At 35.6% G+C, this 13,745-nt stretch overlaps 1 protein-coding gene across 2 annotated transcripts in view; it reads left to right on the top strand.

Annotated features, from left to right (window-relative positions):
- Positions 1-13,745, top strand: part of LOC134213563 (very long-chain-fatty-acid--CoA ligase bubblegum) — a 73,030-nt gene that overhangs the window by 41,889 nt on the left and 17,396 nt on the right. For both annotated transcript variants that reach the window (XM_062692716.1, XM_062692715.1), the window contains exons 2-3: positions 11,069-11,434; positions 13,595-13,729. In XM_062692716.1, the coding sequence (XP_062548700.1) occupies positions 11,196-11,434; positions 13,595-13,729 (374 nt within the window). In that variant the 5' untranslated portion in view covers positions 11,069-11,195. The remainder of the gene's footprint in view (positions 1-11,068; positions 11,435-13,594; positions 13,730-13,745) is intronic.

Raw genomic sequence — 13,745 nt, 5'->3', positions numbered from 1 at the left:
AAAATGCATGTAGGAAATTGTGTAATTAGGAGAAGGATGCACAACAAATCAATCTCAGATGCATATTTGAGGTTGTTTATGCGTATCACTATAATCTGTGCGCTGTACAGGTATTGAAAAGGACGTTAATATTTTGTGGAGATATATAGAGTTTGATACCTTTTGAAATGTCTGATCTGAGCGAATGAGTAGGCTCTCCGCAAAAAAAAGAAGCGAACAGCAAGAAAAAGAAGTCGATTTGATGTATGACATTTGAACCTTAAAGCGGATTTTTCCCAATCATATTTCCGGAACATTTCCTTAAGAAGTTTTTTTTAAGTTTCTTTTAAAAACCAGATGAAATAAAATTCAAAGAGATTTTCGAAAGAATTCTTAACCAAGTTTCCAAAGAAATTCCTAAAAAAAAAGCAGAAGAATATCTAAAGAAATCTGCAAAGTATTTTATAAAGGTATTTCCGAGGGATTTTCACAATACTTTTTCGAACAAACACCTAAAGGAATTTAAAAAAAAATCGTAAAGGAAACGCCAAATGCATCTCTAAAGGAATTTCCGGAACAATTCCTTGAGATATTTTCTAAAGTTTTAGCAAAGAAATTTTCAAATTAAATCCTGGAGGAAGTTCTGAAGCAATTCTTAAAATCCGGAGGATTTTCCGATGGAATCTATGGAGAAATTTTCAAAGTGATTTCGTATGTGATTCCTGAAGGAATTTTGATTGAATGGCTGAAGCAATCTCTAGGTGAACTTGCGAAGGAATTCCTGGATGAATTTCTTAATAATTTACAACATTGTTTATGTGAGGCTACCAAAATTAAATTTTTTTTATTTGTTAAGTATCTTGGCTGTGCATATGCACAGCACATGTTTCGAAATGGACAAATTGATATGAAATTTGCGAAAAAGAATCCACGTGTCTTGGAGATTCTATACCAGCCCGCCCTGCCCGTTGTTGGGGGGTATGGAGTGTGATCCTCTCGTTTGATAAACAATGTGCACTCGCTTGACTGTGGATATACAACAGTAAAGCACATGTGGAGATTGGACAAATCAAGCATCCGAAAGATATTCAATTTGCAAAAAAGAGAGCTAACCGCGGTGGAGGTTGGTACTCGCATTCTGATGGCTTTTCCGCAAACGTGACCTTTAAGTGGTCTTGTTGTGTAGAGGTTATCACGCATATCTAGAGAGTAGGAGGTTGAGGGTTCGAGTCCCTCCAAGACACGTGGATTCTTTTTCGCAAATTTCATATCAATTTGTCCATTTCGAAACATGTGCTATGCACATATGCACAGCCAAGATATTTAACAAAAAAATGGTTTTTGTACGGCCGAGTTGCCGAATAATATGCAATTAATTAAAAAAAAAATGTTTTTCGTAATATTTACCTTTTTGGGTTGATTATTTTGCTGCTAAAATCTATATATGACACGTTTGTTTTTCCCTGGAAATTAATGTAAAACACCTGGAAAAAAACTGGAAAAATCAGGGAATTTTGTTTTTACAACTGAGTAGACAACCCTGTAGCACCGCTTCACGGTCTTTGGATAGCGCATTTTTTGGTTACATAAGATGGTTGATAGCTTCATTTTCAAGCATATTATAAGCATTTTTTTTTCATGAAAGCTGAGCATTCTACTGCAGCTAGTAGCAAATATTAGCAAAAATTTCAATCGTATTCTGAAAGTATACATTCAGGCCCATCAAATCCATGATATTTCATTTGTCCATCTTTGTCCACTTTTGTTTGATGATAGTATTAATTTTGTACGAAAAATCAGGAATTTCATATGAAACACATACACCATCTTTTGGATTTTCACAATATTTGGTCCGAAATGCAAATAACAAGGCCAGTAAGCGTCAAAACATCAGGTCAAGACAGTGTATGTTGGCAATAAAAAAAGTTTCTAGTAGGCACCATTGCTTGCTCTGAAAACTGTAGTTTTCTTGATTATTCAAAATCTGGGTGGTGCGAATAGAATCGATTAGGTTGTCAAACTGAAGCCAAAATTTCTATTGTGCCGGAGCCAATTATTGAAAATTATATTGAGAAGTATTGTTATTATTTGGGAAAAATATAAAAATATTCTTAGTTTGAGTTTTGTGTTCTTTGTAAAAAATGTTTTCACATTATATTTTAAGTGGAAAATAAGTATGCAATTAAAAATTCACAAGATTAAACAGCTGATTGGAGCAGCAATGTATGTAAACCATCGTAAAGTCATGTAGTCTCGCGCATTTGAGAGCAGCATGCAGCATTAAAAGAGAAATTCGAAGAGCGGGAAATGTTTGACTGCTTAGTAACTGCAAAATCATTTTGCTCATGGGGGAGTGATTTAAAACTATCCCTATACTCGCTTGAGAGCAAAAAAGCGGCTTTATTCGCTATTATTTACCGTATGAATCAATATGGTCAAAACTTGGGCACCCAATTCAAGATATATCTAAACCCTGGTAAAATTTTCAGCAAAAGTTCAGTTCTTGAGCGACAGAGATCTAGATTTCAAAGTTTGGCCCTTTTGTATGGAAACGGCTGTTGGGCGCACTATTGTGCTGGCCACTGTGGAGTCACGGAAGATTTTTTTTTCTTAAGCATGAAAAGTTGTCCACGACCATTTCATGACGAAAGCATTTAGATATTCTGTGTGCCGGTTCACAAATCCCGGTAAAAGAATTAAGTGTGTAGTATTCTTATTTCAATTTTAAGATTCTCCCAGAAATCTTTCTTAACATTGAAACTACGAATTCCAATAATCATATTGGAAAATAAGGTGTCGATTAACACCATTATTCCAATATTAAAGCATTTAGTTCACCCCAGAACTAGATTATTTAAACAATGTGAAATCTCTCGATTTTCTTTGATTTTTTTTGAGAGTTTTATGTTAGAAGATTGATAAGGTTTTTCAAAGTTCGACTATTTTTTTTTAATCTGTCTGATCTATACACGTTACACAATCAAATGAGATCAACGTTAGATCAAAAATTTTATCATTAGTGTTATTCAATACTGTGACATTTTTTTATACGATTAGGTACTTCCCTCATCACAAAAGTTTATTCCATTGAATGAAATTTCACTGCCTCTATTCATCATCTAATGCTGATTTAACGATTGCGTTCAACTGCCTTATCAGTATCCCATCAGTTTCAAACCGTCTTAAATGTGAGATTTGTTTACAGCTGATAACCTTAACTGTGATCGATGGCAGCGATACTGGCTCAAGTGTTCTACGACGTGGAATTAGAAATCTGCGTCATTCCGTTTGAGCTTGAGACTTCTTAGGAATTGTCCCATCAAATTAGTTATTTTTTATTCATGTGATTGGGACACTATTATCTAGACATTTTTGTCACGAGGCAAAATTTATGGCCCATTTACATATACGCTAGTTCTAGCGGACAATGCACTATCCGACAATACTAGCGCGATATTAGCATAATGTAAACACTATTAGCAGATGACAATTCCTGTTTACATTATGCTATTGTCGGACAGTGCATTGTCCGCTAGAACTAGCGTATATGTAAACGGGCCATTAACGAGGCTAAATTTGACTAGGACGAATATTTGCTTGTCATAAGACGAGTTTGTACCTTTCCATTTAATTCCACCACTTGATTGTACCTTGACAGATACGTATTTCGACCTCAACAGTAAGATCGTCTTCAGTGTCTCGTACTTGACTCGACTCGACGGCAAGTCGAGTTAAGTACGAGACACTGAAAACGATCTTACTGTTGAGGTCGAAATACGTATCTGTCAAGGTACAATCAAGTGGTGGAATTAAATGGGAAGGTACAAATTGAACCGTTTGTTTGAGAAACTGCATATGTAACATTTTTGGCCAAAATGAGATTTTTATATATTCTGAATCCTCTTCCAAAAATACGTATTCTGGCAAAAAATACGAAAAAAAAATTTTTGTTCAGGAATGTATGAATTTTTTTTCGTTTGTTTGAGAAACTACATAAGTCCACGCACTTTGAAGAGCAATTATGGAGTACTGTTTACAGTTTTTGCACTGGAAGTGCCTCAGGGTGTTGAGTTTTGCCAAAAACTGTTGATCTGTATCGAAGAAATCGAAAAATTTGGTGCCCATTTGTTCAAAAACAGTTTTTTGTTGTTTTCTCGAAATTGTGTAAAATGGACTTATGCAGTTTCTCAAACAAATGGTTCAATTCGTCTTATGACAAGTGAAGACATTCCACTAAAAAGCTCAAAATAAATTTTCTTAACGAAGCTGGTCAGGAATAACGTTCTAAGGCGATATAGAGCACTGCACGCATGGCCTGCCAAGGTTTTTTTTCAAGGCCTTTGCTGCTTATTTGTCTTGTTGTCAACATCACTTAATATGCGATTTTTTTTTCGGTTTCTACAAATGTTTTCTAAATCAGCTTTGAACTTTTTGGATCTCTTTGGAACTAATGTAATGTATATTTTTTCAAAAAAAATCTTCCCATTGAATTCCACCACTTCGAGTCGAGTCAAGTACGAGACACTGAAGACGGCCTTACTGTTCAGGTCGAAATACGTATCTGTCAAGATACAATTAAATGGTGGAATTCAATGGGATTGTACAAATTCGTCTTATGACAAGTGAAGACATTCCACTAAAAAGCTCAAAATAATTTTCTTAAATAAATCTTGCTTTCAACTTGGTTTAATTAATAAACCAAGAAGTTATCACGCTTTGCAAACACATAGCAAATACCCAACAAGCGAGTTGCAGAAAATAATCAGCGCAATGTTACGCACTTTGACGGATGTTTGTACGGTCTCATTAAATAAACTAAAATTTAAAAAATCAAAATAAACTCTTTATTCTGAAAGCGACAATATTTCATTCTTATAAAACATAAAAAGCACGCAGTCGTGGACAAAATAAAGAGCAATGACAATATTTTTTACTCGAACGTTTTCAGATTTGTTTTTATAGGAATTGTTATTTTAAATTGTGTGTACGGCCATGCTACTACAGGAAGTACATTTTTTTCATTACTGTTTGCGTTGAATACGAGTCGAATAAAAACAATTCAAAGAATTGACCTTTCCCGTCAAAAACTTTTATTCGCTTAATCGATTCTTTGGCTTATTTAGGGTCAACTTTCTCAAAGAAACCATATTTTTTGACGCCTTTTTGGGTTTTTGCTTTCGATTTTAAAAATAGTTAGAGGCTTAAAAAATATGGGTTCTTTAGGAAAGTAAACCTTAATAAGCCAAAGAATCGACTGAGACAATGAAAAGAGATACAATTTTTGACGGGAAAGGTCAATTCAGCTCATAAAAAACCGCTCCGGTAATCGCAGAAGTCGCGTTAATGGTGTGGGATATATGGGAAGTGTGCGGCCCTAAGCAAATCTCTTAATTTAGCAGTTATTTTATCTAAAGAATGATATTTTCGAAGTGTTTATCAATAATTTAACATATAGGTCATTGTATGATTTAAAAAAAAGTTCATAAACAAACAACAATACTGCAATACTGCAAGACAGTGATTTTATTATAAAATATTATATTTCCATCTAAAATTAACGATTCTGGGTAATACGCGACACTCAGATATGATAAACAAAATACACTTATATATTTCACTAAAATTGTCACACTCTTCTGCACAAGATTAATGTAAATCATATTCTTCATATTAGTCAATTTCCCAGACTGATCTCAATATGGAGAAAATATTTCGTATCTAAAAAATTAAGGAAACTAACCCCGAAATTGCATCAAAATGATCAAAAAACATTTTAGTTTTTTTCATGTGAGGGCTTATTGGCCTTAGACGCTGTCTATTTTACGACTAAATTTGGGTTATGTATGACCTAAAGAGAATGTTGTGGTGAGTTTTTTATCTTCCAACATAAAAGGGACGCAAAAGACAACAAACTGATTGAAAAATGCTCCAACATTTACTCGAATGTCACTTCATTAATCTTAATCAACTTCAAAGTGAATATTTGGGAATATAAAAAGTCATTCTTACTGTTCCTCCGGTTTCTACATAAATGGAGTTGTTTTAAATAATAAATAAGCCATAAGTTTATTATACTTAAAAGCTGTTGCGTTGCGATTCAAGAGGGCACAAAAAAGAAACCATTTTTTTTCGATTGACATTGTTTCGTTGTGGCTTGTATTTTTTTTTTAGTGAAAATGATAGTTTGGGAAACCAAACTACCAACTGATTTGAGTTCATTGGATGGAGTAACCGTGGGAAAATGATTAGGATAATGTCAGGTCATAATTTAATGATAATGAATTGTTCACACAATGTTCATTCCTACTGTGTCTAATGCAGCGTACACACCAGTCAAGCAGTTTGACGAACATTGACTCCGCCCCCAAGAAAACGCTTTGGTTGCTGCTTTATTTGAACGTGTGTGAAGTTGTTCGAACAACCATTTGACAGTTGGTGGCTCGGTTGAAAAAAAAAAATAAAATGGTTTGATTTTGGTTTGAGTTGTCGGGGTGGAGTCAAGGTTCGCCGAACATGTTTGAGCATTTGTAGTGAAGTTGCACCAACCCCCATATATTTTTTGATGATTGGTAGTCAAGTTGGCGCTTCGGTCGCTCGTGTGTGATATTGTTGGTCGAATAAATTGATTGTTCGTGCCGTTGTTGGTAAAACTTGATGGATGTTTGAATAAACGAGAGGTGGAGTCAATGTTGGTCAAACTGCTTGACCGTGTGTAGGGGAAACTGGACACACATGATCCCCACTTTTTGTTTAGGATATTTCTCGATGTAACATGCACTGATTTGCACGCTTTTTGATGGACTTGATAAAGAATTTAATTAGTTATTCAAAAACGTCATTGGAAGCAATTATTTGTTCATAAAAGTTACCAAAAACTCGATTTTGCCGAAAGATAGAAAATTTGGCATTTTCAAAACTTGCGGGAGACTTGATCCCCATATAGGGGGAAATTGATCCCTTCATGAGCTGAACATGTTTAGGTTCTTCCAAGCCTAATGAAAGGTCAAATTGGTCTATTCTCAAATCCTAACAATTATTCATAGTCTGTCGTAATAGCAGTCGTGCGAAAATGAAATGTTGTTGGTATTAAGCAAGGCAAGTATTTTGGTTCTCGAATAGAGTAATAGTGACAGATAGAATGTCGGCTATAGCAACAAAGTTGGCATGGTGATGATGATTTATCTGCAAACCATTCACTCCACTGAAAGACAGTGGTCATATCATGACAACCATGATGTTCCCAAGAGGATCTCTTCTGAAAATTGGCCACACTGCAAATGCCATGGCCAATGGTAAATATGCCTGAGTGCCTGTTTTGGGACCAGCGAAAAAAGTCTGTGATACATCGAGGTCGGCAGACTACTACCAATACCAAAACCGTGATCATACCAGGATGCTGACTTCATACATCAATAATGGCCCTGTCACTCATCCTTTAAACATCATATTTTTCTGTAGTGCGTGTTATTATTACACAAATGCGATTTCTCTTAAACGACTGACCAAAAGTTGTTGAATGAACATACTATTAAAAATTCTTTAGATAGATTTACAAATAAATGGTGATTATAAGCAAACTTCCCCTAGTTGCAACGGAAAGAATTGAATACCAGATCGAACAATATTGATTTTAAGCCCAGTGATTTGTTGAGTATTTTCAAAGCTTATTTTATACTCGTTTTCATTGAAAATAATGTTGAAATGCATTTGATAAAACTAATCAAAACTAAGTATGTGCAACAACACTTTTTTCTGGTTCATGAAATAAGGTTATTGAGACATTCAAATTGCGCGTGTATTGCCTGATTGACAAAATTAAAGGGGAAATAAAAATTATTTATACTGTTTAACTAGAAAAGAATTTTAACGAATCAATTTAGTTACATACAATACAAAAATATCCCATGGTATACAACAAACGCCTTAATATATGCAATATCGGGATCAAGTGTGTCCAAACTGTGGGGGATCAAGTGTGTCCATGTTGAGTATTTATCTTATTTCGTTTATTGTATTAAATTGAAATAAGCAATAATTAATACAATGAATTTGTTCAATTCTACAATAATAAAACTTTGTCCAGTAAAAATTTGACACGTTTTGGTTGGACATATTCACAGTTATTAAACTTTTCTCCTTTGAAGAAAAAAAGGATTGAGAATGTTTAAATAATAAAACCTCTCTAAAACCCATATACATAAAGTAACTAATATCAAATGTTACTCAGATTCAATAATCTATCTAACGGATCCTTTTGCACATATCAGTGGCATAAAAATGTAATTAGTTTTCGAGAAAACAGGGGGGGATCATGTGTCCCCGGGGATCATGTGTGTCCAGTTTCCCCTACGTTCCATAAGATCTCGTGATCAATCCCAATGTCCATTCTACTATTTCGTATCTCCATCTGTGTCATGTCAGTGATTGACGTGAACTGTCAGTGAAGAAGAAGGAAGGAAATATCTAGTTTTTTGGTAGTTTTTTTTATCATTGTTTTAAACATTTCCTGAAACACGTCTTTTAAGTGCTAGGCAAAACTATGTTTCTAATAGTCTTCTGCATTAAAAAGGCTATAAAAGGGAATACAGTCAACCCTCCATGAGTCAATGTTCTATGAATCGATATTTTTTTGGATTGTTTTTTTTTTTCAAAATCGATTTTTTTTTCAGAATCGATTTTTTTTTTCAAAAGTTGTGGTAATGCATAATGCTTGTTTTTGCCTGAGATGAGATAAGACATCTCGGAGCTGAATGCCCTCACACAAATTATCCACAATCCATTTGTACGTCATAATTGCAGTTCTAACTAAGATTACACCATTTTTATTATTCATTCTATTTCACGTTGAAATTAATGAAAGAAACGTTTATTCGTGTTTACTTGTTTCTTTAGAAACTGAAGTTGGAAAATCTCCGACTACTAGCAACACCGCGAAAATAATAACAAAGCACCCACCAACAAAATAACGCAACGCTGCGCTTGCCGGCGTCTGTCAAATCTCCCAATCAAAACTGGTCTTTTTTGACAGGCAAATGGTTTCAAAAAGGGACAGTGTCTTATCTCATCTCAGGTTTTTGCAAAAAAAAAAATAGAAAAAATGCGATCTAGACCCCTAAAGTGGTTTTAAGAGCTTTCTAATGTGATTTTTCCAATACATTTTATGCTACCCGAGAAAGGCATCGTCGCCGCTAGGTGGATTAATCTGAGTTTTTATTCTTCATCTCGATATTTCCATGAATCGCCTCAAAATTGATTCATGGAGGTTTGACTATAATCATTACATATAATATTACTATTACTATCAGTTTCCATTTGAATTGTATTGACCAGATTATTTGGTAAAAAAGCAGAAAAAGAAGAAATAGGCTAGATGTAGCAGTTGTGGCTATAGCGCCAGTTGCCGCACTAGTGTTTTATATGCCAAATGGCCAATCAAATCACCGCAAACCAAGTTCATATGGATAAAGCGTATTCATATGATACGATAACACCTTTGATCTCCTCCAAAACAAGCAAAGCATAATTGTAAAAATTGATTTTGCTTAATTTTTGACGTACTTTGCACCAGTTGTCGCACTAGTGGTCCCAATTTGGCCAATCCCATAAGAAAACAATGGGATTTGCCAAATAAGGAACCAAAATTAAGAATAGTGCCATAACTGGTGCATGCGTTCCTATTATGGATTAATCAATTTTGAGGATTATAACAAATTTTATTGTAGTTTTCACAGCTGTTAGAAGGAGCAGGAGATAAAACCTTTCGCTTGATATATAAAGCCCACCCACATGCCTTTTACTTATTTTTTTAAAAATAATTGTTCTTATGTATGGCGACAATTGGTACACCCACCCTATTACTTAATATGTACAGTACATGATGCCAGTTGTGCAAAATAACGATCAGATGTGTAAGATGTGTGGGAATGAAAATGAACATGTCGTGTGTGCGAAGGTCAAGTCTCAAAGTACGCTAGACTCTAGTCGACAACATCCTTTGATGATTAGCCTTTACTACCGGATCGAGTTGTTCCTAGCTCCTCGCGGTGCAGGCGTGTTTACAGGGCTTGTAAGTTGTACGAACGATTAGCTGATAAGTCGAGCTGCGATTGCTGTTGGATGGAGCCGTTGAACGCAATGCCAAATAAGTGAATTGATTTAATTGGATTAGAAACTCAATTTAAAAAAGTCGCTTTATCGTTCTCGCACATGTGTGTTTTTGTTTCTGGAATCTTATCGAAACTGCCAAATCGCACTTTATTGTGGCTACTTTACATTTTGCATTGATACGCACATCGTCAATTCAGTGCATAATCCAAACCGTGACGGTTTCGCTTTCTAAAAGCGATAAAAGCCTCCAACGTTTGCGTCATAGCTCGGATATCAATTTCGTATCGTTTCTTAAATGACGGTTAATTAGCAAATAGCTGATGTAGATTGTGAAAAGGGGCTTTACGTGCTCTGATAGCCACCATTAACGGACATACTTAATCTATGTACTGGGTCTTGTCTAGATCCTTTCTAAAGCGAATCGGATCGAATGTTTTATCGCAGATATTATTTTGGTAAAATCTAATCATCCAGCCTTGAATTGAAATAAAATGGGCGGTATTTTGTTAAAACGAACCAAGTACCTATTAACAAAATATAACCAATAACCAGTAATTAAGAATAAAAGATGTGTGCTTTTTTTTGTAATTATCTTATTTGATTAAGTGCTATCAATAATTTTTGAGTATATGCAGAAAAGAAACACCTTCCGGAACTATTGGAATGTGACTAACCAAAAAGTTTGGCGAACAGTCATTCAATGAAAGGCAAATGTCGCCTACTATTTGCTTCTGGTTAGTTTCTGCTGCGCATACGATGACAACCTAAAGTCAACATTACAATAATTTAAAAACAATTAGCTGAAATGACATTTTTGTAGGTACCCGGGGGTTGATTTGCACGCCATGATAATAACCGTTTTGGCTAAATACACGCACTCGGCCCCACTGTTCGGTCGGCAAAACGATTTAATTACTACTGTTAATCACCATCTAATGGAGAAAAACTCGTTTATTAATTCCTCATCATATCATTGTTTCAGAATCCAACTGTTTGGAACGGATCGCGGAAGCTACCGCCTACCTTGCAGACTGCTGCAACTGTAGTTCTGGAGCCCAAACAAATCCATCCTTATACTGCGACCAGCGTTCATTCGTAAAGCAACGAAAATGTCCGAACAGCTGCAGGAGGAGAAGTTCGATCGCTTTGGGCGCGTCGAACCGGTGGAAAACTTCACCGCCACGGACACAAACGAGGCGGTGAAGCTGCGCGTTTCCAAGGAAGGAATCGGTTCGTTGGATCCGATATCGGTGCCGGATTTGGTCAATCGTACCGTGCGGGACTATCCGGACCATCCGGCCATGGTGTACAAGAATGCGCAGAAGATCTGGACTACAATTACTTATAAGTGAGTATCTTTCAATTTTTATGTAATTCATATGAAAAAGAGTTGATAATAAGCTTAGTGTGCTAAAAACATAATTTGGAGATGCGGGGCATCGATCCCCGTACCTCTCACATGCTAAGCGAGCGCTCTACCATCTGAGCTACATCCCCTGATATTGAATGAAAACAAATTGACGATACGAGACCGAAAATGTTGAAGTGTAGAAATCGAGAAACAAGTTTTCGGCGCCACAACCTGGCTGACGTTGTGTATACAAAAGTAAGAAACAACCGTTGCCGGGCTGGCGGACAGTAGTGACTGAAGTGAGGTTCTGTTTTGTTTGATTCCATTTTCGCATCGCGTGACGAATTTTAAACTGGACTGTATTTGATCAGCTGTTCGTAGCGGCGCTTGTGCGTGGTAGGGAGTCTGAGATAATATGCAGCGCTTATTGGTTCGGATCTGTTTTCTTACGTTGGTAATTCGGAATGATTTATGGAGTTCATATGAAATTTACATGGTTTCACATAGATGTATGAAATCCTATTTTCAGGCATCTTTCCATATTTCAATTCCGATCAGAGCCATGCCAGTATGTGTAACCATGCTTCTCCATAGAATAATATGTTAGTCAATGTTTGAAGCAATCTTGAAATATATAAAAATTAACTCTAGATGTATTTAAACAACCGAATTTTGTTGGCACTGTTAAATGATTTCATGCATTTTGAGTAGCGAAGCGTTTTTGACTATGTTTGCCATTTGTCTAAAACGGGCTGAATGGTTGAATGAGTGATTAATGTGGCAGGTGTTTTTTTTTATTTTTAGATTGGAAAATCTCTGAGTTTTTAATGATGAAAAACAAGAACGATTAGGTGTTAAGTAAGAAACAATAAAGTTAAAACAGTGGATATTACTTACTATATTCCATTGTGTTGCTACGTCGCTGTTCAAGCCTGCAGTTGTGGTGGGTCGCGATTAGTCAGCGACTAACAAGCTGTTTCGAGATGATTTTTTATTTTGAATGCTCAAAATTTTCTTCAAAAAATACTTTTCTGTGTACTCCTCTTGAAGAGAAGAAACAAAAAGTAACTTAGGACATATGGCATGCGCCCTCATGGGACCCAGACTAGCGCTTAATACACTACAAAAGACTCAGTATAGTTTAAATACATAAACAATAAAATGAAACAAATCTCGGGTACTTTTTCAAAACGACGTATGTCGCAAATTGTAAACAAACCCGTTTTCAACAGCATATGGCATCAAATTCATCTAAAAATGTGTATATCTTCAAAGCTGCATGAAAATGTGTTTTTAAAAATGTAAATCAATATTTTGCAAAACGGTGTAACATCATTTTTGAAAATATTGCACATACACCGCTTAGCAGAAAATGTACTTTAAAAAGTTTTTTCGAACAACTTTTTCATCACTGATTTCAAAATTAAGCATGTCGCTTAAATATTCTGATTTTCGTTAAGAAAAACATTTTACGTTGTTTTTCTGCAGCAAATGTTGTTACGTCGTGTTGTAAGTGTTGCAATTTTTTGTCGCATGTGCGTGAAACGTTTCAACTTGACGCAACATTTCGACGTATCAACAATGCAGCGTACGGAGCAGCGTAACATTTCGACGAAAGTAGCATGACCTCGGTCATACTGACGTATCAAAACGACGTATGTGATTTATCTGCTGCAGAACGTTGTAACATATATTTTTATCAAAATAACTGAAATGTTCACACGCAGTGCAGATTTCAAGGTCAGTGACGATGAACCTTTTCATAATGTATCGTTGAGGTGTATTCAATTGCAATAAAAATGATTAGTTTCTAAATAGGAATAAAAATGAAATCTGAAAATTTTCAAGCTCATTTTCTCAGCTTGATCAAAATGTTACATACGCCGATTTGAAAAAGTTCCCGAGAAATATCAAATACGAGACGCTGAAGACAGTCTTACTGTTCAGGCTGAAATATGAAATATGGAATTAAATGCGATAGTACATTCAGATTTTTTTCTTGAAATTAAAAATGTGTTCTTTAAAAATAAAATTTATTTTATGCAAATCATAATAGTTGCATAATGGTTTCTTTATTATTCTTTATTTAGTTGATTTTCAGCCCTCGGTTGACTCACCAATTGCTAAATTGCTTAATTTCATTATTCCCAATTTCAGGGAATACCGCGAACGGGTCCACAAAATAGCCAAGGCGTTCATAAAATTGGGCCTGGAGCCCCACCACACCGTAAGTGTCCTCGCCTTCAACAGTCCCGAGTGGTTCGTCTCTGAACTGGCAGCCATCCACGCTGGGTAAGTATCACTCGAA

The sequence above is a fragment of the Armigeres subalbatus genome, chromosome 2, assembly GCF_024139115.2.
Source record: "Armigeres subalbatus isolate Guangzhou_Male chromosome 2, GZ_Asu_2, whole genome shotgun sequence".
NCBI classification, from domain to species: domain Eukaryota; kingdom Metazoa; phylum Arthropoda; class Insecta; order Diptera; family Culicidae; genus Armigeres; species Armigeres subalbatus.
The sequence above is the reverse complement of the archived record's forward strand: the minus strand, read 5'-3'. Positions and strand labels throughout refer to the sequence as shown.